Source organism: Leuresthes tenuis, unplaced genomic scaffold (assembly GCF_036924035.1).
Source record: "Leuresthes tenuis unplaced genomic scaffold, fLeuTen1.0.hap1 SCAF_8, whole genome shotgun sequence".
Classification (NCBI taxonomy): domain Eukaryota; kingdom Metazoa; phylum Chordata; class Actinopteri; order Atheriniformes; family Atherinopsidae; genus Leuresthes; species Leuresthes tenuis.
The window spans coordinates 8332359-8359520 of NW_027325362.1; the positions used below are offsets into that span (position 1 = coordinate 8332359).

A 27162-nucleotide genomic window follows, 5' to 3' on the forward strand; every position below is an offset into this window, starting at 1 on the left:
TCACGTACAAGTGAAAGCAATTAAAAGGGCTAAATCAGCAAAAAACACTGCTGGCTTAAAAAGAGATCTCTGCAGATATAAAATGTTAAAAAGGCAAAAGACAGTTGGCCATAAAAGTGGGAGAAAATGAAAAAGAGAAGGGATGGGACAAGGCGAAAAGAAGCGTCTTTCCTCACCTCACACTGGTTGGTGAGTTTGGTGGAGGTGATGTCCAGTTGCTGGTACTGCTCTTTCAGTTTAGAAAACTCAGCCTCCAGCTTGGTCTGGTCCAACTTTGCATTGTTCAACTGGCTCTTCATGTTCTTATGCTCCACCTGGAGATTCTCGTTGTCTTTTACCAGCTGACGATAGGTAGTATTCAGTCTGCAAAGAGTGCCAACGAACTCTTTAGTACATATACCCACTCATGCATACTATTCAGTCACTTTATGAACATATGTAGGTAGCATTTTAGATTAAAAGTGGTAGATCTGACCTGTCATTTTCCTCTTTGAGGAGTCTGCACTGGTCAGCTGTGGCTTGGTGGGTCTGGTTCTCCAGGGCCATTTTTTCCTGCTGTTCCTTCAGATTTTTCTCCAGATCCTCCAGCTCCCCTTTTCTCTGCAGTAGTTGTTTGTACCTGCAGGGAAAAGCACACGCACCAACATAAATGTACAACAGCAGGAATACAAAGACCAAACAGTCAACAGTTTCCTCTTGTAACTCAGCATCATTGGTTTTATGATGGTCTAATATTACTCTTGTAAGATATTGTAGAAAAGTGCTGCCCCATAAAAGCTGTCTCACTTGTCCTCCAAGTCTCTGTGCTGTTGCTCCAGGCTTTTGTGGGAGGTCTTAAGGCCACCGTGCTTCCCGATCAGGGCTTCATATTCGGCCGCCTGCCTCTCATGGAGAGCTGCCAGCTTTTCGTGATCTCGGAGCAGCAGCTCATAAGTCCCCCTCAGCTCTTCTTTGTCCTTCAGTGCTCCCTCTCGCTCTGCCTCCACACTGCTCTGCTGGCTCTGCAGCTGAGCATTTTGGGCCATGAGAGCTGCACTCCGAGAGCTCAGGGTGGAGTTCTCCACCTACAGGGGAGGACCGTAAAGAGATACATCTGGTAAGGAAGTAATAAGATGTAACAGAGGTTGTGAAAAAGCAATACTAATTTCCTTGAATTAAAAAAAAAATCAAAGGACAGATGAGTTTGTTGCAGTTCTGGTCTACAGGGGGCACTGTGTTACCGTACGGTGAAGTCTCCTGATTTACCTAAGCTTCGTGTACAAAACATCAGCAGGAAATAGGTTTCTTTTCATGCTCACAGCAGTCTCAAATCTATCTACAGTCATGACGAGTGCGTTGATTCACACAAACACATACACTGTGAGAAGCATTTGTTTTCCCCTGCAGCACACACCAACACTGTCCTACAAACACACAGCTCACTTTACACATAAAGCAATGTACATGAACCCTCCCAGACACAGTGAGCAGCTACTGTATGTTCAGTGTAAACCCTGCCACACGTATGAGGGGTTAGAAAGGCTGCTAAAAATGTGAGAGAAACTCCAATGCAAGAAAGGGAGAGAAGCACCTTGCAGGGGAACTACACAAACAAAGCAATGTAGAGACAAGGTTGCATAGCACAATATTTAGCATGTTTCAGGAAAATCAATTAATCTCTGCTTTTATTTAGTGTTGCTAAGCACTACATTAACCCTTTACCATACACGCACTACTCATACTACAGCACAAAGTATTTAATGTAGGTTTATGGTGCATGTATCCAAAAAAGACAAGAGATAAGGGGTGAAGTTACACAGACTGCTAAACTATTTGAGGATTTTGGGCTATATTTAAATGTTTTGTAATTGGCAAAGATGTCAGTTGTCTTAAAGCTCTCTTAGAGTTATCATATGGACTTTGAGGTGATAAAACTACATTTGGGAGTTCATGCTTTAAAGCACAGAGCCAAGAAAGACTATTAGTCCTTAAAAAGTTCAGAGAAAGTTGAGAAGCCCACAGTTCTATGAAAATTCAATGTGTGGACAATGATAATGTGAAATGACTTAATTACTTTAAAAAAAAAAAAGTCTGATAAAGCTTATTCACTGATTGATAAGGTTGTATTGATTTCCTGTTTAATGTCTGGATCTGCAATGTATTACTCTCTGAGAAAGTAGTCCCCTATTGCTTACTAGACAGTTGAGTTTGTGTGAGTGATTTACCTGCAGCTTGGCATTCTGGGTCTGTAGAGCCGTATTGTTCTCCTGTAAGGAGGCGGTCTGTCTGTGCACAGCTACTATCTGAGCCTGCAGGTTGGAGCTTTGAGTTTCCAGTTGTTTAAGTTGGCTCCTCAGAGCCACCTTCTCAGCCTGCAGCGTGGCATTCTGGGAAATTAGACACATAATATAAAACATCATACAGAGTCAGAACTAAGACAGGAAAGTAATGCAAGTCATCTTAAACTTACATTTCTCTCCACCTCAATGAGTCTGTCTTTAACTTTCAACAGTTCCCTGGTGGTTTCATGACTCTCCTTTTCCCATTTACTGACAGCCTGAGGGTTCTCCCCTGCTCTGGGGGGTGAGCTCTGAACCATCCTCTCTTCCTCCTCTCTCTGACGCAGTGCCTCATAGTTCTTCTTCACCTGAGAAAGAGACAAATAAGTCAACAACATGACATTGATAAAACACTGCTGCTCACTCAGAGGAGTTCATGCCTTATTGACAAAATTTAAGAGAACTGGCAAACTGTGGAAGAGCAGGTGAGTAAATAATGTATCAGACAGGGGAAGCCCTCTGTGTTTTTAGTGTTTTTGACTCTCTGAGGGAGTGGACAATCTGGTAGGTTGGTGTTTTGGCTTTTTGGGATGTCAGTCTCCGAAGGTTTTATTTTTTATGCATAGTTTTCTTCAATGTGGTAGAGCTAAACATGTGTTGACAAAACAAATCCAAAATACATGATATTTCTTTTGTATTTGTTTTGAAAGCATGGATTTGTGTTTGCTGTGTCACTCACTGTCTTCAGCTCTTGGCGAAGTTGCTGGTTGAGGTTGGAGGACTCCTGCAGTCTGGCCTCTAGAGCAGCAATTTTCTCCTCTTTAATCTCCAAAGATGATTTCAAAGTTGACTCCAGTTTGGTTTCTAGAAGCTTAAATCTACGGATACAAGTTTAGATGTTTGTTTGTGCATAGAGTGAAGAAAAACATTATCATATCCACTGCAAAGGTTGTGGCAGGTATGTAGATTCCAGCTAAGATCACCTTCAATGAACCCAAACTTTCCCCTTAAAGTCTCCTTAAAGTATTTAAAGTCATCACATTAGTAAATAGTGCGACTGGTTTACTTTTGGCGCTTGTGAACTAATACCTGTCATCCGAGCTCTCATCATGAAGGAGTCTCTCTTTGTTCAGCCCAATTTTCTCCAACTCATGGGTCAGTTTCTCGAGATCATTATTCATCTGCTGAGTGCGGAGCTTCTCACTCACGAGCTCCTGAAGACACAAATACAAATTTAGAGTAAAACTAAATACCATCAATGATACATTCACACTTTATTTTACAAAAAGTTAAAGAAAACTTTAATACTACTCATAGATATTTAACTTTTTTGCCCTGCTGTACTTTGAACAAAGCCTGTCTCATGCTTCTATAACTATTCAAACATGAAGCTGAATCTCAAGAACATAGTTTTAGAGTAGTTTTTTTGCACACCTCTCTGAGCGTCATCAGGGTCTTCTTATCAATATTGGCCTGTTTGACCAGCTCTTTATTCTCCCTCTCCAGGTCTTTGACTCTTGTGCATGAGTCCCTGAAGAAGATCATCTCCTTGCCCATGGTCCGATTCTCTTTTTCCAGGGCAGAAATGCGCTGGTTGCCATCATCAAGCTTAGAGTCGCGGATCTCGGCCTGCTGCCTCAACCGCTTGTTCTCCTTTTCAAGAAGCTTTTTGTCCTTCTCTAGTTGGGAACTTTCCTGCTCCAGAGTCTTGTTCTAGAGGTAGGACAGAGTGCAATAAAGTTAACGTGGATAAAATACTATTTGATGGGATTACTTTCAGTCTAATCGCCTTGTAAATAAATGTTTGGCAAAAAGGGAAAAAAAGATTAATTCAAATTGCCAAAAATCCATTTTACAAATAATCTGGGATCATCCATCTTTGTAGGGAAACATTGTAATTTTATCAGAATCAACCTAAATGCACTAAAACAACATTTCTGTTAAATAGACATAACACATTCTTAACTTTCTAGACATGTATTGAGGATCAGTTGAAAATAAATGCTGCATCACAAACACAGCCTTCAGTCTGACTCAACTACACGTTTTGAACAAGTCTAACTGTCCCCATTCTGTCCACAAGAATCAGTCAAAGAGGACTACGGGATGTATTAGTGAAACACAAACAGCTATCCAACAGATTAGATTTATTCTACACAAGAGAAAAGTGCAGGCAGAACATTCTTATTTCACAACATATACCTAGAATCAACGTTCTTCCATAAATGTGATTTGTTACTACAACCTACCTCCTGCTCCAGCTGCTCCAGGCGTTTACTTGAGATCTTGAGCTCCTCCAGGTTACGTTGGAGGGTCTGATTCTCAGTTTCCACCTCTTGCAGCTCTACCTCCAACTGCTGGATCTTCTTGCTGCTGTTCTCTAAAGCCTTCTGCAGGCGCTGGTTCTCTGTATCTAGGCCCTGGTAGCTCACCTGGGAGGGGAAAAGCCAGATTAGGAAACTGAAATCATCCGTGAACTACTTACGCTGCTCCCTGAAGCCATTATATTCCACATGCTGTGTAACACACATGTAACAATACTGAGTGGTTGTAATAAAAAACTACACTTAAATTATTATGATTTTTAGCTCTTTAACACTAAAGCTGCACAATTATATACAAAGAAATAAGTTGTGCTCGTTCCGGGCCGGGGAGTATATACATACATATACAGCACACTGTCTTTTATGTCTAAAATGCACTTTTTGCTACAAATGGTTGCATTTCAGTAGAATCACAGCTTTCCAGTCACAGAAGCACCTGCTGTATGCCTGGTATTACCTCTAATCTTTCTGTCTTCTTAGATGAGGCTTTGAGCAGTTCAAGGCTGCGCTTCAGCTGGCTCCTCTCACTCTCCAGCTCCCTGTTCTCAGCTTCCAGCTGAGCGGCCTTAGCCCCTGCTGAGCGTAGACTCTCAGCTGAGCGCCGGAGCTCCAGGTTTTCCTGTTCCAGTTGGGAGGTCTCCTTTTCCAGAGCCTCCAGCTGGAAGGCCATGTTTTTCAGAGCGTTGAGTTTCTTCTTCAGACGACGGCCCTCGGCCTCCAGTTCAGTGTTTTCCTTCTCCAAAGATGACACCTAAAGACAAAGAAGCAATAGACTAACGTAAGCTAAGTATGAATGGCTGAAAAACACAAGTCTGCTGACAATCTAAAGAAATGAAGTGCCAAAACCACTGTAAACTGTTTTCGTGGTACCAGTGAACACGATTTCAACACCTAATGTGTGTTAAGCAGAGCGATTAAGCAGTATACACAGTGCCAAACCTTTTCACAGGTGATTCCAAGACTGGCAACTTTCTTCTGCAGACTCTCATTGTCCCTTTCCAGCTTCTGTATCCGAATCTCCAACTCTTCTGCTCTTTCACCTTTATCTTTCATCACTTCAAGCTCCTTACCTGCATAAAAAATGACTCACTTTCACAAACAACCAGAATGTTTTCGCTTTGAATTCAAAGTAAGTAAAACTCTCACTGCGAAAACACAAATTCCTATGGGCACACCCTGCATGGAGAAAAACTGCACCCACGTTTACTACAAAGAACCATAAAATATGAAACGCAACACTCACGTAGCTGCTTCCTTTCAAACTCCATCTTATTCAGTTTGGCTGTTGTCTCGCAGATGGACTCGTGAAGAACACGATTCTCCTTCTCCACGTCCTTCACCCGGGCCTCGGCTCCTACCTGGCAGCGCTGACGCAGGGATGAAACGGTTTGACTCAGGTGCTTGTTCTCCTGCTCCAGACCCTTCAGCTGGAAAGCAGAGTTTTAATGTCACCATTGGTCAGGTTTAAGTTGGGGGACTTCATGCTTAAGAAAGGGATTTATGTGAATTCTGTGAACTGGGGCAGGCAAATTGAACAAAAAATAAATGGATAAAAAAGATTTTTATTCAGTCTTTTTTTTTGTCTCAGACATATCTAACGCACACCTGGAAAAATTCAAATGAGAGAGGAAGAAAAAAAACATATTCAGAAACACAGAAAAGCTTTTAAGAGCTTATAAACTGTACTGCATTTAAAAATTATGTATACTGGCACAACACTGCATCAGTTTACAACCAAGCTGATAGAGAGGCAAGTTATCTGAGAGCACAGTGTTCCGTTTTCTTTGCCCCTAAAGCTAATCAAAGCCAGATTAAACAAATTAGATGGTTAAACTAATCAAAGGTGTCAGATTTGGGTCCAACAGCTACAAAGTCCCTGCAGACACAGCAAGCCACTATAGTCAATAACACATTAGTGGTAGTTCTGCAAATAGTTTTTTAAGCCAAAATACAAATCAATTGAATAAAGATTGCTCCCAAGAAGAGACTTAAATACATGATACTGTTTATTAGGCTGAAATGAGAGTCCAAGCTTTGTAAAGGGATAATTGTTTGAGCTGTTGAGCAAAGCCCTGTTAGTTCAAATGTGTCAGTATTGACCATGATGTTTTTCCAGCACAGAGACAGCAGCATTAACTATATTTTTATAAAGCACAACAATGCTTATTGAGAGTTATATTCAGAGAAGCCAGTGTCGTTAAAAATGATACACAACACACCAAAGTAAGTCACAGTTTCAGCTCATGGAGACAATCAATGTTATCTAAAAATTATGACCATCTGCGTTTGGGATGAACCTCTGTATCACTGTGTGTGTGTGTGTGTGTGTGTGTGTGTGTGTGCATGTGTGTGTGTGCACCTGTCTCTCTGAGTTTTCTCTGAGAGTTTCCAGAGTTTTCTCCAATAAAGCCTTCTCCTTCATCAGGTCTGTACTGAGTGACTCAGCGCTGCGGAGCGACTCTCTGTCTGCCGTCAGTTCACTCTCCAGCTGTTCCAGCTGTATACAAAGATTAGAGCAGCCTTTTAAAATGCCTATTGGGTCTTACTCTTTTGACTGGTGATCATGATGAAAACTGATGGTGTCTCAGCTGTCCACTATTTTTCCTGTCAAGTCTGGGAATGTTTTCTCCTTCAGTGGCAGATAGATCATCCAGCAGTTTAAATTGCAGTATGATCTTGCATTATTCATAGAGCGGTTCACAATCTAAAAGAAGCACATTTTTATCCATATCGCAAAAAAATGGGACACTCTCTTCTGAGTTATTTCTCAGACGCAAACATCTAATGAGACCATTTCTCTCGTGGCAGTTCCTTTCACATTTTCATGCTTTTTAGCTCAAGTTCTCAATAATTCAGAAATAAAGTCGCCACTATTTGTGAGAGAGGAACACAATTTCCCGCTCTTTGTTCAGAGGGCACAAAAAGAATTTTACGTTTCTGAAAATAGCTGAGTGAGTTCTTTTAGCAAGGGGCGTTTGTGTGTCAAAGTCAGGGAAAGAAAAGACGGTGCAGGCTGCTGGATTTACAGCTTTGCTTTCACCCTCCTATCCACCCCTCTCTATGCTCTTCCTCCTGTCTTTGGTTTTATTTCCTCATTGTCACTGTGTGAAAAGGTCTAAAGTCAAGAGCTGTAGGGCTATCTGTTACGGAGGAGTTTCAGTGCAGTATGCTAATCCCTGTGGTGACTGATGAGGGGTAGAAAAAAGACGATCAGCATTAAGAATGCCTGAAGTATACAGGAATACTGATACAAAGATTACTTTATTTCCAATAGTTAGACATTTGTGCTAACTGAAGGTGTGCACTCTCAGGATGCACAGCTTAGATGCTGAATTTACAATCTGAAGCTTTAAAACTTTCAGGGGAAAAGCTCCACTCACAGTTCTTAAAGATTCAAGCATACATTTATGTTAAGATTATATATGCTAACCAGTCCCTACCACCACACAAAAATATACTTATAATATACACAAACACCATTTCTTACCTTTTGATTCAGCTTCTGGTTTTCTTGGTTGGCTTTGGTCAGTTTTGTTATGGTATCCTGACAGGCTGCTCCTCTGAGCTCCTCCACCGTCTTCAGCAGGGCCTGATTGTCTTTCTCCAGTTTCAACAGGCGACTCGAGGTCAGTTCATTCACCTCCTCACCCAAAGACTTCTGTGGGACTGAGTCAATGACAGCAACAAAATGTTGACTTTACAGAAATAATTTAGCAAATAATAACAACGAAAGGACATATTTCTATTGAGATGTTTGGCGTTTTTAAAGCAAAACCAAATAGAAAAACTTCTTACAACAAAAAGTTGTAAGAAGTAAAAAAGTTGAGACCAGTGAGACTACAATACATCTAAAACAAAAAGAACAAGAAAAAAACAATTAGTGTATAACCCTATGATCTAGCTTTACAAGTATTAAACCTTTTAAAGCACCATTTAACAAACACACACCCACACAAAGTCTTTATCCAGATCCCTGGCTAGTTAAACCTCTTAACCGCTCTTATTATCCAAACACAGCTTATCTTTCAGGAGCCACTGAATATTAATTACAGCACAGGCCTCAACCAAGTGGAAAGAAAACCCAGTGGAGGCTGGCAAATACAGATGGATCCGAAGGGGAAGATGCCAACAACCAAAGCCCGGTCTGTCAGCCACCTGTAGCCTCCAAATTGGTCAACTTAGGTGACTGTAAGCTGCATGATATTCTAACTCAGCATCCTATTCTCTGCTTTTTTACCACTCATTTTTTTATTTCCTTTAAATTGGCCTTTCTTCTTACTCTCAGTGAGATCTGGTGTTTTTGATAGCTGCTCCAGCTCCCAGCCCAGGTGCAGGGACTCATCCATGCTCTGCTTCTGGGCCATCTCCAGCACAAGATTTTCCTCCAGCAGCTCCTCCATGCGCTTACGATCCAGGTCTCGCTCCTAAACATCGGAGTTTGAAAGGTTTGTCAAGATAAACAGCCCAACTGTGACTGCTGAAATGGCATTTCCCGACTACAGAAAAGCAGCATCCTACCATCTCCAGGTCATGCATCTTGGATTTAAGCTGCAGATTCTCTTTCTCCAGGAGGTGAAGTTTGTCAGACCGGGTCCTGGTTGCATCGAGCTGCTCCTCCAGCATGGTCTTTGTCTCCAGCAGAATCTGGTTGTCCTCCTTCAGCTCCTACAGAAACCAAAACATCAGGATAAAAGTCAAACAACACAGAGATATTACAACTAGCAAATAATGTCATCATACCTTGAATAATGGGTAATAACAGGATTGTTTGAACTTTTTGAGACTAACGTGGGTTTTTCTATAAAAGGTTAGACCAACACATTCAGTTGAATTCAAGCTATCAATGTGCCATTTAAATAGTGGGCGTACAGTAGAGATAGCACTGGTCACGTGGTGCTTGCATGCTGTCCACAGCATGCTCAATTGGTACAATTTTTGTAAAGGCTCGACTTGAGGGTGTTGTTTCATCGGTTTGTTCAGCTGCGTACCTCAACTCTGGCCTTGTAAAACTCAATATCGTGAAGCTTCTCCTTGTATCGGCTCAGCTCACTCTCCAGTTTGTCGACACGTATGGCTTTCTCTCTGAGTGCATCCAGCTCATCGCGGTAGGCCCGAGCCGACCGAGCGTCTGATAGCAGCTGATAGCTCTGCAGGAGTTCACAAGTAGATACAGAAGGTGATTGCGTGGACAAACCCACAAGAATTATTTTAAATAAATAGCTTTCACATGAGCAAAGACAAAACATACAGTTACATATCAAAACAAGCAGAGTTAGTGGGTTCACTGAGTCTGTGATATTGTAGGATTTGTAGATCATCTATGAACAATCTCATTAGTCTTGTCGTTGAACAAAATGGATCAACAACAGAACAAACTCTCCACGCTATCAATTAGTGATAGCTGGAGTTTTCCATGCCCCAAGTTCATCCACTGCATTTAGTCTACTAGTGAGGTCGCTGCCCACTTTAAATCACTGTGACTACACTAAAAATAGCACTAATAGTCCCTAATGAGCTAAGTCACCTGCTAGGTGATTAAAGCCTGGCGCAGTTGCAAAAAAACAAGAACTTACAAAGAGGAGAGAAGCAGGTGGAGGGGAGATGAAGCCAATGTTTGAATGTCTGTATGTCAAGTGTGTAAAGGTTGCTTTGACTGATGACACTACCTCTTGCTGAAGTCTCTTGAACTCCACCTCCATATTTTCCAGCTCCTGCCTGGTGTCCAGAAGCTGCTCACTCTTTTCCTCTCTGCAAAACAAAACAGGAGGGTTAGAGGGAGAACTGTGAACAAAAATCAAAGCTAAAAAAGGACTGCAGGAGTAGAGATTTATTAATGAAAGAAAAAAAAAAAAAAGCAAGACAAACTTGCTTGTGTCTTCGCCGCGAAATTCAAAAAATCATGAGCTTGTTTTTTTTAAACTGGATGTGTTTCCATCAGAGGATAAGAAGCTTTTTCCCTTTCTGGGTTTTAAGTTAAATCATTCATGGCGAATAATCTAATTGTTGCACATATAAGTTTCATTTTACAGAATCGGATTAAAATCTTCTTCTACTTAAATCAGAATAACTCGAGTCTCTCACCTCAAACAGTGATACAACAAATTTACTCTCTCAGAGTAAATACCAGATTTACTACCCACATATAAAGTAAAGCTTAATTCATATAGCTGGAATGTTACAGTATTTCATTTGAAACTGACTATTCAATATTTTCTAGATGATTTGAAAAGTTATTGCTAATAATTACAGAAGTAAAAAGTAATAGAAATTGCCTTGTGGGGGTGATAGTTATAAAACCTCAAAGCAGTCCGACTTAACAATTTAGAAAGTTCTTCCACAAACTCACACAGTAAAGAAAACTGTCACAAACAACTGAAAACTCCTGTGACTGCTACAGGAATTAGCATATCCAAAATATTCCCCTGAGGCTAAACCTCTCCAGCTTCCTTTACCCAGAAAAGACTACAAGAGACAGAGGGCAAAAGTAAACAGTTCAAAACAGAATTAATGATTTCCATTGCTGTGAGGAGCAGCATTTTTTTTAGTCATCTGCCTTATCTTTATCTCCACTACTTTGAATGAATAAAATGAAATAGGGCAGCTTGACATTTGCCGTCTCTGCGAGTCTCTATGTGTGTGCAAACTCTCCCGGCTCCTATCGTAAAGGGAGAATGTGTCACACTGCTTTGAAAGAAAACAACTGCATTCCTGAGATGCTGCTCTGTGTGCATGTGTTTGCATGAAACTGCTCCACTGAACATCCGATGGCCCATTTGATTACTGCTCTCTGGAGTCACCCACTGCATCTCAATAAGGAAAGGCATCCTACTCTTTCAGTCTTTAATTGGCCTCTCATTCATCTCCTCCTTCCTCCTGACACTATTTTTGGAAGGTAAATGATATTAAGGCAGGATGTTCTTTTACCCCTCTCTGTATTCATTTAAATTTGTTAACTCTTTCCACCCTCTGCAGATTCTCCTCATCCTCACAACAACCATTTCATTGAAATCCCAAACCTCTATCAAACTCTAGCATTGAGGATTAGTTTGGCTCACATTTTGGATGTTGCTGGCTCTGTTGCTTAAGATGGCTGAACAAACACTGAAACTGCAGCTTTCAGATTTATAAATACAACATCAACATGTGAGATCCTACCCCCTTAATTCAAAATATATGACTATCAACTGTGGCTCAGTGTAAATGAACACTGAAGGTATGTCTCATTCCTCATACAATTAGCACATTTTGATTGTATAATTCCTGCCTTTCTCCCCACATGGTATTTGCTGTAATAATTTATTCACAATGAATTACTGACTGAACGTCCTTCTGAGCTTGTGGTGAATAACAATGTGCCATTACTCAAGTTTCTGTTCATGAATTCATGAAAAAAAGCATTTGCCATTAAAGCAAACAAGCTTAATTTTTAGGAGTAAATAAATAGCACAAAATTCTTTAAAGCTCTACTACGTGATAGCTGTCTTTAATGTGACTCAAAATGTCTTTCATAGGAATAAACTCAGTGTGTCTCAGCTTTAAAAGGGGAGAAAAAAAGCATGAAGTCACAGTTGCTTTAATAGGAACATTAACAAACAGACCACTGTGGAAACAGTGGGCCAAACCCCCCCCCCCCCCCCCCCCCGACTCTGACCCGGTGTCCCTCAGACACACAGATCCACATCTGTATGCAGAGACAGTATCTGTGCATGTGCATGAACAGGCAGTCACAACAAACACGCTCCTACTCTGCCTTAGAGAACAAACAGCAGTCACGTGACCAAAATGTAGACAGACTTGAAGGCTTTTTATTTGTTGTCCACCACATCACATGACAATAACTTTCCACAGCAGCAAGTCAACATTACCATAACAACCTACAAACAGTAACTCATTTTCTTGACGGTTGCTGTTTTGAAGTCCTCTTAATTTACTGAAGATGCAATCATAACGTGGAACAACATGTCTGCCGTGATAATTGTCAATCCTTTTCTACACGTAAATCCTAACTTTGAGTCTCAACTCGAAGTTAGAAACTTCTCATTCTTCATGTGACCATACAGACGGTGACCTGCACTTCCTTTTCATGTTTTCATGTTCCTGACACAGATCATACAGGGACAGAATGACCCAGCAGCACAGAAATACCTCCCATGGCATTTTCAAAATCACTAAAACCCACTGATAAAATAAAAATGGTCCACTCTTTTGGAACCGGTTATTCTCACAGTGTTGATTTACTAAATAATAGAGTTTGGCAGCAACATGCACAGTATGCTTCTTTTTTTTTTTTTTAAAAGAAGCAACATAGATGGAGATTTGGAAAGAACAAGTCTGTTTTTTTTGTTTAAGATACATTTGAGTAAATCTCAGTTTAGGTAAAGCATAGGTGTGTTATCCAAATGGTACAAAGGTGATGGGTGTGAGGTGGACCTCCAGTTTGGAAACCAGATCCAGTCAAGTGTGCTAATAAACCTGCTGAAGTAGAACTGCATGTTATCCAACCTGACAATGACCATCACTGATCTCTAACACACATTAGAACTTCAGCAGGCACATAATCTTGAAAACAAACCTCCCCAGAACAAAACAGTTCCCGTAAAAGCATTTAATATCAACACCAACTTCAAGACACCAACCAGTCTGGTTAGTTAGAGATCATACTTCTGCAACACTGAAGTTCTTTCCTCTCAAAAGAGAAGCAAAAAGGTCAGAAGGTCTGCGTTCTCTTCAAATGATATGAGTTGGCCATTAAGTATTCATTTGGCGCTTTAAAAAGGAAGTTCTATTATTCATAAGCAGAATTTAACAGGCCTCTTTAAAGCCTGGCAGAGTAGGTTTTCTTTTGTGAGAGAAAAGTTTCATGAGGAAATATGTTGATGTTCTGTTTATAACAAAACTATTCCCCGTTTCTGCAAAGCTAAAAAACAAAATAATTGTGCCACAACAGTCATCTATAACAAGCAACAACTCGTAGAATATGAGAGAAACACAGTGATGTTAAAAGGATGTGAAGAAAGAGTAAAATGTGAGTTTTCTATGACAAAGTTAAGAATCCTTAAATGAAACAGGAGCTGATGGGGTAACAATTGAAAGACCTTAGGATCCAGCAACATCTTATCTTCCCAGTTACCAGTTCAGGTCAAATTAGAACAAATATCAGAAGCTGCAATTAAAAGGGACAAAAACTGAATAGAATTAGGAGCATCTTATTCCAGCGAACATTTTTTATGCTGCTCTTTAACTTCTTCGACTCTGCTTACAGAGATCTATCTGCAGCTCCAGTTTCTTTCCCATTTCTTTTTCTTTTGCCCAATATAAGTAATTGCTGATCTAGCTGATAATGTGGTGGCACTCACAGTTCCTGCCGAAGGCGTCTGATTTTGGCCTTGGCATCGGCCAACTCCACAGAGAGGTGCTGTCGGCTTTCAGTCCTCCTCATACTGGGAGAGTCACTGGGAGACTGGGTCGCACAGGGAGCCAGTGGAGACAGCTGCACGCAGTCTCTCTCTTGAGTAAGCTCCACAATGGTCTAGATGGCAGCAGGGAAACAAAGAATGGAATGAAAGGCAACGGTAAACTGTCGCATTTGAGCTGGATCAGGCTGTAATTCAAGGATTGGACAAGAATTAACTTAAGGCAAAGACAGAAGATCCACAGATTTAAGGAAAGCTGTCCCACCACCTATAAGGCAGAATACAGGCATTAGGATAAAAGGTACACCCCCCCACACACTGCCTATTTTGATCTATTGCCCTCGACAGGAAATGGGATTTTAATTGAGAGCGTCTGGACTACTCAGTGATAATCTGGAGGCTTTTAGAACTCCCCTCCCTACCACACACACCAAAATCAGCCATATCAGTAATGGGGCTCTGCACCCCATGGGTTGGAAACTCATTTAATGACGCATTTAGTCTAAGTACAACACACACAAACACACGCCCTCCCATCCATGACAGTTAACAGTTTCAACCCTTCCTTCCTGAAGCTGCTCTCTTGTGGTCACAACAAAAACGGAAAAGTTTCCACACAAGCCAGCTAAAAACAGCTCATGACTCTCATTTGCAAATCTCCACCTAAAAACATGAAAAGGTCAATATAAAAGCGCACACGAGTGGCTTAACAAAGCTGCGTTTACTGTATGTTATTACCTCCAGCTGCGTGTCCCTTTCATCCACCAGGCGTTTGAGGTGAAAAGCCAGGTTTCTAGAGAGGCTGTCCAGGTCCTCAGGAGGCATTTCCCCAGTTTCCAACCACTGTATGTCCACCACATTCTCCTGGTTATGAGTCACCTAAAATAATTTCAATTGTATCATCAATAAAATTTTGTCTCGGTGACATACAGTTTACCATTCACCAGTCGAGAATTACAACAAATCAGTTTTGTTTACTACAGCAAAAAAATTACCTCTTGGATGTGTGATGCTATAGCAGCTTTGGTGTCAAAATCCAGAGTCTGGATACGCTCAATGTACTCTTCCTTCTTCTCGCACTGTAAATAGATGTGGCAGGAAGTAGGAGTTGAAGTGAAGTCTATGACTCTTTCATATGTAGAGGGAAAGTGGGAGTATGTGTTGAGATCTTAAGGGGTTAGGTGAGTTTAGGGCTAAAGAGGAGGTTAGTAGATCAAAAGTGCAAGTAGCTGATCTGATAAAGAGGTTTCCAGGACGCAGTAGCTGTATGTAGGAATGTAGTCATATCTTAAAAAGAAAGATTATCTTTTGGGTCAGACAAAAATTATTTCCTTCACTTGCAGGCAGCAGATGAGATTACAATAATAAAAAAAAATAAAAAAGGGATAAATCACTAAAGCTGTATATAGCTTTACTGCAAAAATGTTGCAGAGTTTGTTTCATAAACTGCAGAGTTGCTGAAGGCACAATAATAAGATGAATTCATGTGCCCGAATCCAGCTACAGAATCATTGTGGAAAACAACATAGTTGATGAAAAGTCAGAGCCTTGTCAGAAACACATTTAAATATGAAATGGGGGCTTAATCACACTGGAGGGAAAATAAAGTGTTTGATGGCATTCATTCATCCATGGGAACAAATAGAGATTAACGATGGCTGACCTAAATGGACACTAAATGGACAAAAAAAAAAAACGTTATTAGTATCAAAAAGTATCTTTGTTAAACTTTTACAAAATAGCATAAATCATGAGCTGGATTGAGTTATAGTCGTAGGCACAAAATCTTGATGTTTGGATCATCATCTGTGCCAGAGGAGTGAACGAGCTGAGCTCTGCCGCATTCAGCCTGAATTTAATGTGTTCAAAGTGTGGTCTTACCTGGACAGCACAGCCGAGTAGTAGCAGCAGCAGTTTTTTCATCTCCTCAAGTCCTTGTTCTGAAGGGGATTAAAAAAAAAAAAAAAAAAGAGCAAACAACATTACTGCTACAAGAAAACCACTAAATATCTCCATGGAAAACAACAAAAAGATGGTATCAATGATGAGCGAGGCTTGATTTCTCTGGCATTCTGTTGAGTCAGCTTTATAAAGTTTATAAAGCTGAACTAAGCCTCCTGATGTTTTTTGCCTTCTTTTGTGGAAGTATTCACCTTGTCCACTTAAACAAACTGAAATCTATGAAAGGGAAATAACTAATATGGTGCCTCTCCGATGCATTTTTTCTAAACAACAAGATAGTCGTTTTTCAGGTACAGCTATAAAACAATCTAGGACATGTCTTTCCAGGGCAGATGGGGTATCACTCCTCGAAATATGTTTTATATTTGCATGTGGAAATCTTGATTTAGTAGGTCATAGTTAGAATACCAGCTTTGCCTGTTAAGGCAGGAATGAATTCTCTCCCCCCCACACACATTTACTTCCAATTAGCTAAATTCTTAGGCTGTTACAATTTCCTCTTATAAATCCCTTCCTCTAGTTACAGCGCCACAATGTTTTCCTCAGTGTAGCTGGCGGGGAGGATGAACTTCAGTGCTCTCGCACATGTCGGGACATATTGTCAGAAACTGCAGAAACCCATAAACAGCTGTCTGCCTGCTCAACAGGCCTGAGCTCATCTGGGGGATTTGGGGCTGAACAACAGCAAACCAGGTGGTTGTGTGTTTATGTGTGCACGTGTTACACTGACTAAGTGGTATAGTATTTAGGGTACAGTAATTCATGTGCATCTGTGTCAGTGTGTGGACTAGGACTGAGCGTTTTCTCTACTTGAGTCAGGGTGTGCGTGAGTGTGATAAGCCAGCTCATCGTGTGGCCCAGGGAGCAGTGACTGCTAACACTGTCCAGCTCTAATAACAATAAATCCAGATTAGTGACAGCTTGTTTTATGTGGGGGGTGGCCTGTTGCCTCTCGGTTGTATAGGCTAATCATCAGAGCAGGAATTGCTACTTTACAAAATAAAAACAATAAAAACATAAAATGACAATTCTTGAATACGACTTTAGTTTTTCCAGGCCGTCAAAATGAGATTTGAACAAGATTAAGCGATACTGGAAAGTACAGAGCAACATCTGTTGGGGAAAAAAATCTTTCCTGTCTGTGTAAAGAATCAATTTAAAGGGCAACAAAAAGACTGTTGTTCTTTCAGGATTATTTAATTTCTCTTCTCTCTTTTCTCCAGAATCAACAGAAAAAGTCAATGTCTTATTGTGAACCACATACCTCCGTGTGGTTAAAATGCAACAGGCTGAATTATCATCTTTTAAGAGGGAAATCATTACACTCGCAACAACTGATACTGGAAGTAAACAATGCATTAGCAGGAATATGGAGAGAAATCTGCTGTTGAACCACACTCTGAAAGGAAATATCTTTTGTTTCAAGGTTAATTTTGGTTGCAGTTAGTAGAAACCTGGAACTTTGCAGCAGTCTGCTCATTATTTTGCTGTTGATATACTCTCAAAGACTGCGGAATATCTAAATATTTCTGCACAAAAATTGAGTTGTAATTGCATTTGTGCTGTACTGGCGCCAAGAAAAGATTTCCCTTTTGTTTTTCTACGGTTCAAGGGGAGGCTTTCCAGATCTTGGGTAAGACACCACAGCTAAACAAATGAAAAGAAAACATGAGCTCAAAATATCACTGGCGACTGCAGATGATTAGAAATATGGACAGAGGAACAGTAATGGTCAGATGTAATGGGCTCATCATACTTAAGTCATGACTGGCAAGATGTGTGGAGGTGGGAAAGTACGCTAAGGTTTGAACTTGGCACAACGTGTTTAGGGTGTTAACTGGGATGCTAAAAGGAAGACTTAAAGCAAATATGGTCATACAATCTATGCATTTTTGAGAAAGCAACAAAAAATTACTTGCTACAGATTATAATCATTAGTAATCCATCCATTTTCTATATCGACAGTCCGTTAATCGGGTAGCGGGTGGGCTGGAGCCTATCCCAGCAGTCATCGGGCGACAGGCAGGGTATCATTAGTAATCATTTATAGAAAATATTCAAGCAAACCAAGGACACAAGTTATCTGCTTCTACGGTGTCCTTTTCCAGTGTTCTAATGTAAAGCAACGAAAAAGGTTTAATTGCTTTTTAAAATGTCACTGAGGAATCTATGTTTTATAAAATGGTTGAATCATGATCACAAAAATAATGGCATAACATACACTCACTTTTCGCATTACATACCTAAACCGAGTGGTAGGGACAGCCTGGGCAGGCTTACTTCCACTGATTTTTAATTGGATAACATATAATCGCTGAAAAGATGTGCACTACCAAATAATACAGCAGGTTATTTAAGGCTTAAGAGTGCTTGGTCAGTGTCTGTCAATAATGGAGAAAGATAAAAAGAGTCCTATTCAATTCCTCAGCACCTATATTCAGGATGTAAAATACAAGCCATAAAACAGAATATGAGCAGATTTAAACCTTAAAGGGTGGTAGCAGATAAAAACTTAATTCTGGAGACTGCATAGCTTAACAATGCTCTATTAAAGCCATAAGAACCCACTCTCGTCGGGAAAGGGATTTAGCTCAGCAAATCTAATGGAGCAACCTTGGAAAGATAAGGAACCTCACAGGATAAATAATTCATATGGCGAGAGAGGAAGAGTTCTAAAGTGGAAGAACGAGAGGGAGAAGCGGTAAGAGACGAAAGAAAAGAAGGAAAGCACCACAAACACAAAGGAAGAACGGAGAAACCAAGAGACAGAGCAGCAAGAACAAGGCAAGGAGGAAACACTGTAAATAGAAAGAAAGAATCTCCCTCCAGCAGCAGCAAGGAGGCTTAAAGGAGGTCCTACCTTTTTCTTTCCTGGCCTCATCTTTTGTCCATCCCCCCATTTTATACACTCACTTTATCCATCCACGTATTCCATGCAACACACATCCACCCATCCTTCCTTCCTTCCTTTGACATTGTTACAAATCATCTGCACCAGCAGTGCAAGCATCTGAAGTCACACATCTAAGCTTCCTTTTCACCTCCTTTCCTCCCTCCCTCTTTCATCCTCTTGGCAGGAAACAAGAGGTCAGAAGGACAGTGACTAACCCTTTGCCCTGCAATGCCATTGTTAGTTTCTGTGTGAGGATGTGATTGAATAAGCAGAGAAAAAAAGTTTATGTTCAAGTGTTCAATCTATTGCCAAAACGCTCTCTCCTGCCAGGATGACTAAATGCATTCAGGACCTGATAACTACTTTGTCAGTGATGAAGCTGGTACATGCAACCTGATATTGTGCTGACAGCATGCCAGAGTACATTCTGCCACACTCTCAGGAAAAGGGGACAGAGTTGGCTGAATCTTACTTTCAGGTTATTTTAGGACATTTGTGCTTTGTAAGACCAGACAGTGCCATCAAAACCCGCCTCGGGCTGATGACAGTGTCTGGAAAGCACATGACCCAAACTGCCCTCATACAGGAAGCACAGAACTGTTTATTATTAAATAATGTTGTTTTCTATCATGCCGTTTCTTTTAAAGATGATACACATTTCAACAGTTAAAACAAGCTGCTGAAAGGCTAAAACATTCACAAGGAACACTGATGCAAACTAAGCTCCTGAACCTCCTGTCAGCTGTCACTTCCCAACAGTTGTCTCCCATGTTTTTACTACTCTATGGATTCCAACATATTAAGAAGTACATCATTTTAAGTCATACTTTTGTCTGTGTCCTCCATATCTTATGTTGTATCCATTCAATTAAGAGTATCTATATTAATAAAGGTATTTTTTTATCTGAGATACTGTTAGCAGATGCGGAGAGAGGACTTTACACTTTTTTAGTAATTTGCCAAATAACTGTTGCTGCGTTTTTATTGTAAACAGATGTAGACCCGATTAATACATACCAAACTTTCAAATAGTTTGAGCTCAAGACTACAGATTTGTTGGCATAACAGCAATCAGTTTTGGCAGCCATAAAAATATTTTAAGAGGAAAGTTTCAGAAGATTAAACTGGATCACAGCTGATAATACCCAGGATAGAAGACAGACTTACTCTGTGTATTCGTGTGTTGTCACATGTGCATACAACTACACTGACAAAACATGTAGAAGAGATACACATCTGTGCACCTCACTGTGCACGTTTATGGAAAGCAGACTAAGCTGGCTCAGAGCCTGGGGGGGTAATACAGTGCATTCGTTCTGTTCACTGTTGTGAAGACACCCCTCCCCCATTTGCCAACTACACCTACACACATGCACTCACACACATACAGAGTTGTCCCCTACCCCCAAATGGGAACATAATAAAATCCACATGGATGATGACTTTCAGCTGGCAGCCACTGAACCAGTGAGCCACACTCCTTGTCCTCTGCTGGTCTGACTGGCTGACTGACTGATTATCTGACAAGCTAGAGGGTAAAGGGCAAAACAGACAAGAATGCTGTCTCATGGTTTCTGTCCGCTCAGCTCCACCTGCCTGGAGCTAGCTCGCCCTGTTGTCTACACTGACTAACTAGAATGTTCTTAATGTAAATTATTTTGTGAGATCTGTTCATGAAAGTTTCCTTCTTGGGTTCACAATGACTGAACAGAGTTACAGGGGGAAGCAGCACAGAGGAATTAATAAAACTACAAGAAAAAGATCTAAAATATAGTACTGATGACTACTTCATTGAAATGTGTGTGTGCATTCCCAGCAACCTTCATTGTTCATGTATTTACTTTTCTAGTTGTAAGGGATAAATGAACAAGAGCTAACTGGAGCCATTGGAAAGTGATGAAAACTCCAAAAATAACAGTGACGGTTGTGATGAAAGTGAGATAAAGCCAGCCGAGGGAGGACAGGGATTAAGAGGCCATTTAATTTGCTTAAGGAGGTACAGGCATCTTTCAACAAAGTCTGTGAGCTCAGTCTGGAAACAATTAACTTTGAAGAGCTGATGATTGTGTGACGTTCACAGAGGCAATGAACCTTTGTGTGGATAGTTCTACTGATCTACATGTACTGGTAAACACAAATTTTTCATCAAACAGCTCCCCCTTCATTCAAAATCGGCTCGGTCATGACTGAACAATTACCTGCTATCCACTTTAGGACTGACCCCTAAACTTTGACTAAGCGTTAGTTGTCAATAACCATCTTAGTCAAATTTTCATTGATCAGTTAATTGGGAGGTGGGGATGGTGTCGGTACTTTGCCGTTCATTTCTACATAAATTACATTTTCAGCTGTTATTAGATTGGAAGCAGATTAAAGGGGTGAAGCGAAAACCTCAATTTTCCTCTTTCTCACTCACACATGCTCCTAAAAAGGATTTGAAATAAGTCTGTAAATCTAGCTAGCGACAGAGTAATGTAATAATCATTTCCTCCGTGCATGACTGTGTATTGATTTGATGTTGCTTGTAATGTGTGTGCGGGGAGATGAATCAAAGCACTGCATGATGCCAACATTTGTGTGGAAAACTCCAAATATGTATATGTAATGTCATAAAAGTGCAACAAATAGTTGAAATTTGCTTTAAATTGAGACTGCTGGTTGCTGGGTAGCCCTATATTTGTAATATTCTCCTCAGTAGCTTTATATTGGGATATCAAGTATCACGTGGGGCTGCATGGGTCGAGCTGTTCAAAAATGTTTTAATGACACACTTGACACTGCACCACTGTTGCTTTAATGCCACTCAAACATATCAAATATCATGGCTGGGTTCAGTAGGTCAAAGTTTTGCCGCAAAATGGTCAAATGAATTTAACACTTTGGGTAATAGAGCTCCACAGATGTGGCCTGCAGCACTTTGGGTGAACATGAGGATTTACAAAGTTTACATCAACTCTTACAAAGGCAATCTTAGTTTTGTACCTAAAAACAATACAGTAATCTGTCATTTTGTTAGTTTTATATAGCTTTGTTAGCTTTTATATAGCTTGTAAAATCTTCATTTGTAAGTCGCTTTGGATAAGCTAAATGCATAAACAAACATTTTCCATCACTTCAACAATAAAAGCAGCCGTTTCCCTGTTTAGTTCCCATTATTTCTGCCATCGAGTCCAGTTTCTAATACCATGACTTCTGAATAAACAGCTCAATATGTAGCACATGGAGACTGTAAAATTAAATCTACATCCAAAGAGAATGTCACAAGAAACATTGAAGCACTGGCTAATAAAACAAGTCTGTAGTTCTATTCTGATTTAGAGAAAAACGTTCTGCAAACAGCTCTGTTCAAAGCGTGAGTCTATGTAATGATGTGGTTGTACCATTTAAAACACTGTCACTTACCAGAAAGAGGGTTTCGGCCCAGCACCAGCACATTTGGTAAAGGCATCATCACCAGCTGCTGGAGACTCTCCTGCAGAGGAAATCAAATAAAGGTAGTAAGGAAGGGAGAGCACACTGGCGAAGATTTCATAGCTAAAATTGATTATGAACATTAAACTTAAGAGCTGGATTTTGTTGTTAAGACAAAAGCTTTTAACATCTACAGTAGCCAATCGGTACACAGAGCAATAATACAAATACTAAAATCATGATCCTCAAGCCATTGACAACAGACTATGTTTACAAAGCTAGCTACAAGCATGCCAATGTGCTGGTACAGTCCTGTGATTGTGCAAATGGATAATCAAGTCTTGAATCTTGAAATTATGATGCTGTGCAATGGTGGTTATTGTGTGTGTGTGTGTGTGTGTGTGTGTTTGTGTGCTTATGTGATTAGGCAAGTGACGCTGTGGGTTAAACTGCTGGTGTGGGTTGCACCACAGGGCCCTTTCCATTCACGTGTCAATCAAGCAAACCAAAATGAAACTCTGGGCTTCAACTTACAACAATCATGCAGACACAAACATTGTGTGTACGTGTGCACACTGATACAAAGCGGGTCGTGATGAGCAGGACTATATTAGTTGTCATATCTTGGCTTTAGTAAAGCTGTATCAAATTATAGCGCAAAGTGGCATCACCACTTCCTGTCTTTACATAAATATGAAGCCTAATCCTTGCCCATGTGTGTCTTCACTGATTAAAAGTAGAGCCAATTAACAGGATGCCAACTATATCATATTCAATAAGGTACATGCAAGTAGTTATGTAGTAAGATGAGTTATATATCATGACTCAACAACTGTCTGCCAAAATACTTTATTGTCCTCACCTTTAAAGCAGTAGAAAGTGAATCTAAACTAGAGTTGTATTAAGAAGTAAGGCTGCTTTCTTTAAGCAGAAGGGACATGAAGGTCAGCTCCGTTGAGTATTTCATGCTTACCTGATGGCACAGAGCAGCTTGAACTCATATGACCTCCAGTTCAACTGCTCTGTGCCGGTTACTGCTGAAGTCATGACAAAGAGGCTTATACAAGTGAGGGGTTTTCGAGAAGTCCACCTCACGAAGCAACCATCTGCCCTATACATATTGCATGACCTCATCATGGAGGTAAAAGGGCCTGGAGATCCGACAGCAGTTGGTGGTTTTGGTCAGGTAGAAACAGAACCAGCCATGTGTGTTGCTTTCATAATGTCTCAATATAAAAAGCCAACAAAGTTTATCTGGAGCCGATTAATCTGATATTATAGACCCAACAAACCTTCAATACATGTCATTCAAGGCAATATACTTAAAAAAAGAGAGAAATGTAGGGCTAAAGCATGACTACTACTGCAAGTACATGTTTAAACTTTCTCACGCCTCAGTTGTAGTTTGTATTTAAGTTTTAATTCAAACTCACGTATTTCCTTACTTTTTTCACAGCAGAGTCAGATACTCCTTATCAGAAGTTTGCAGCAGAGTCAGCTATGAGCCTGTGGTTGTCTAAACCTTTATTGGATGTCTGATTTGATCCAGAGACTTAAAGAGACCAGTTTACAAAAGATGACGTAGAGCAAAGGGTGATGGATGCCGAGTGAATCCCAAACATCTGGGTTGACGCAGATAACAGAGCAGTCTGAGAGACAGATGAGGAGCTGTATCAAGATGGATTCCATTTCACTCCTTACTTTTTATATTCAAACTATCAATATGTCATTATGTGAGATAGTGATACTTTAAATATATATATATATATAAAAAAGACTCGCATCACTACAAAAACAACTGTCTGACAGACAAGTCCAAGCTTCATTTCTGATGTTTACAGACCTCTATGACCCAAGGTGAATGTCACAGATTGGATAACAGAAAAGGTCCTTCATAGTTAATAGGTTAGGAACATGGTTGCCATGGTTTCTTCTCAGAGATGATATGAGCATTCACCCCAGTTGCTTTGGCTCTCTGACACCTTTCAATGGAGCATACAAAGAGGGAAGGTTATTGTGATATCATACTTGAAATAATCTCCCAACAAAAAACCTCCTCAATTCAAATAATATCTGAGTACTGTAACACATGACCTACTAATAAGATTATACATTTATTTCAGAATTTTATAAATGCATTGGGAATAACATTAAAAACAAAGGGGATGCCAAAAAGGAAGTTAATAGTAATGATGATTAAGGATGATCCCGACTATAAAGATGACTAACATCCTGCAGTTTCAGGCTGAAATGACCAAACAACCATTCTGTCTGAAGACAGAGACAGATTGACTCAACAAGCGTTAGACAGAATAATCAGCCGAGCACAGACAGCCACAGTTGGTGTCTCACAGAGAGTCATTTGGTGTGCCTGGCAGCCAGCTGACCATGAAGTCATGACAGCCGCTTTGGGCTAAATCAATCAAGAAACAAATATCTGCATCATCAAAGGATGAAGCCGACAGTCACTCTGTGGAGCTTTGGGGTACTTTGGGTGGTCTCCTGTATTACCTTTCCAGCACAAAAGTCTGATTCCTTTGTTTTGTTTTATTACAGTGGCTATTTGCTGTATGTATTACTTTTAGCATAACAGAAAAATAGAGAAAATGGGAGGTCCAACTGGATCACAAACTTGACTAAAGCACACACACACAAAACACACTTCTCCTCCCAGTTGTCTCACCTCGGAGCACGACTACCCTCGATTCACCCTCACACCTGTCCCTTTCAGCAGCAGCATGTGTTTGCAGTGCAAGTTCTAACAAGCTGTGCTTTCTGACAACAGCTAAACATAAAGAAAATGAAAGCTGAACACTATATACCCACAATCCATGGATATCTGTCACAGAGTGAGAAATCCGTTTCATAGAACTGCACGACTCACAGAGTAAAGCTTTACCATAATGCTTTAGTACTCTCCCTCCGTGTGAGAATGATCAATTTCAAACAGTCTCTCCCTTCTAGTTAAAATAATTTACAAATGATTGATCTAAACAGTGGAGTCTAGTGCAGCACTGTGCCTTTTTACGGCCAGTTTGTTCCTTCCTATACGTAACTTCCCTATTCAAGAGTCCAATAAACTGCACTTGTCTGATCTGCTGGGGTGTTGAGATTGATCTTTATGAAAAAAAAAAAATAATTATACCGTGAGCTTTGAATGTTTTCAATTTCATACTTAAAAAGTGTTCTGCGTCTGACTTTCCATGTTCTAAAAGGCAGACAGAGTTAATCCTGACTTTGTCCCTGGTAGATGTTCTGTGCCAACACTGACATGTCTCTCCTGCAGACTACAGCCCTGTTACACCTTTACGTCTCAGATCCAGATCAAACACAGTGTTAATAGGAGAAGGTTTACATTTCAGACCACAGAGACCGAGGAATGAACGGAAACATAAAAGAAAATCCAACCAACTGTACATCATGTTGATGGAAGAGGACAATGTCTGGAATCACAGTGTAGCATCTTAAATAGGATGCTAATCAAATGGTCTGTACTGTTGAGGGATGTGGGTAAAAACATGTTTTAGGATAAGCTGGAGGTTAATAACAAAGCTGAACTACAGTAGCCTATTACACCTCTAAGATTAGCTGGCTTAGCTTTCGTACATAAAACATGGTCTACACAGCAGGAATGACTCTAGTAACCATCACACCAATGTGTGACGAACACTGTGAGGTTGGCACATGAACACACACTCAAAACATTAAAAAAAGAAAGCTTTTAACACACTACTGAGAGTGTGACAGCAGAAATGTCCTTGGCTCAGTAAATCTATCAGTCTCTCCAATATTTTATCCATCTGATCATGTCCATCTCACACAAGCAAAATGTGGAACAGCAACTCATTTAGTTTATCAGAAAATTAAAAACAATGTTCAGAGAAAGTGAAAAGGGGTGTGTGATGGAGAGAAATAAAAGGAAGAATAATGAAAATAAATGGGAAGGAATAAAAGAGATTTGCAGTTTCAAGTCCATCACTTCTCACTCCAGACATATAAGACTAATCTGCCTCCTCCTCCTCCTCATGTCTCCACTCCCCCATCCCCCTACCCTGACACTACACTGCTGTATTATTGATTCCAGCAGGACTCAAGGCTTCTCAACACTGGCTCCTCTTCCATCCCAAAGCGATATTTAAACAGACTGATTGAATGAAGTGCTGGTTAAAGGGGGTTTTCCACGACTCTTTCTGCTGTATCCAACTAAATACTTTGGATCTATTCACTGTTTATTTTGCTTGTGTGTACAGACAGTGCAAAACAAGTGTGTATCATGTGAGCGGAGCCACATCATCTTCAAGTCAGCTCTGCAGGCCTGTTAAGGACCGATATATGCCTACTTAAAAACATATTGATCTGTGTCAGCCCCCATTGCTGCTAAGACATTTCCTCCAAGAAGACATTTCTCAGGTATCCTTGATGTCAATATACTAAAGAGATTGTGAGGCATGTGACACCTAAATCATTCTGAGCTCTGCATCCTGCTCTATTGTCTAAAGCTAAACGAGACTGAATGGACGTCTGCTGACAAAACAGGTAACATTCAGCTCATTTCTCAGTAGTCTGGTAGATGATGCTCACACATAGAGGTGCAAATGTAATACATGTCAAGGGCCATGGTATGATATAGTAGGCATGTACAGTATGTATACAGGTTTATGTTAAAGTGATGTCAGTATAGAAGCTACAAGGCTGCCATGTTTCTCTCAAACAGGAGCACTCTCTGTTAAACACACACCTCCCTATAACTCTTTTCCATCTCTCCACCCAAGCCCAAGTTCCGCTACCAGCAAAGCTTTAACAGGGGACTAATTGTGCTACAACCAAGTGTGTGTGCACATGCTGCCTGAACCCTGAAAGCCTGAATCACACCCATTCTGCAGACATTGAGTGTTACCATA

The 27162-nt window shown here is 40.4% G+C and overlaps 1 protein-coding gene across 5 annotated transcripts in view; it reads right to left on the bottom strand.

Moving 5' to 3' along the window:
- Positions 1 to 27162, bottom strand: part of ccdc88ab (coiled-coil domain containing 88Ab) — a 57802-nt gene that overhangs the window by 11968 nt on the left and 18672 nt on the right. For all 5 annotated transcript variants that reach the window (XR_011917007.1, XM_072390663.1, XM_072390664.1 and 2 more), the window contains 23 exons: positions 22253 to 22322; positions 15877 to 15935; positions 14991 to 15074; positions 14734 to 14874; positions 13939 to 14111; positions 10249 to 10330; positions 9571 to 9729; positions 9101 to 9247; positions 8862 to 9006; positions 8070 to 8248; positions 6942 to 7079; positions 5826 to 6009; positions 5522 to 5652; positions 5040 to 5333; positions 4508 to 4690; positions 3693 to 3971; positions 3348 to 3472; positions 2998 to 3136; positions 2450 to 2626; positions 2205 to 2366; positions 787 to 1064; positions 476 to 619; positions 177 to 363 (listed from right to left, as the gene is read on the bottom strand). Coding sequence is in view for 4 of the 5 variants with exons in the window: in XM_072390663.1 (XP_072246764.1) it covers positions 177 to 363; positions 476 to 619; positions 787 to 1064; positions 2205 to 2366; positions 2450 to 2626; positions 2998 to 3136; positions 3348 to 3472; positions 3693 to 3971; positions 4508 to 4690; positions 5040 to 5333; positions 5522 to 5652; positions 5826 to 6009; positions 6942 to 7079; positions 8070 to 8248; positions 8862 to 9006; positions 9101 to 9247; positions 9571 to 9729; positions 10249 to 10330; positions 13939 to 14111; positions 14734 to 14874; positions 14991 to 15074; positions 15877 to 15935; positions 22253 to 22322 (3660 nt within the window). In the remaining variant the exon portion in view is untranslated. The remainder of the gene's footprint in view (positions 1 to 176; positions 364 to 475; positions 620 to 786; positions 1065 to 2204; positions 2367 to 2449; positions 2627 to 2997; positions 3137 to 3347; positions 3473 to 3692; positions 3972 to 4507; positions 4691 to 5039; positions 5334 to 5521; positions 5653 to 5825; positions 6010 to 6941; positions 7080 to 8069; positions 8249 to 8861; positions 9007 to 9100; positions 9248 to 9570; positions 9730 to 10248; positions 10331 to 13938; positions 14112 to 14733; positions 14875 to 14990; positions 15075 to 15876; positions 15936 to 22252; positions 22323 to 27162) is intronic.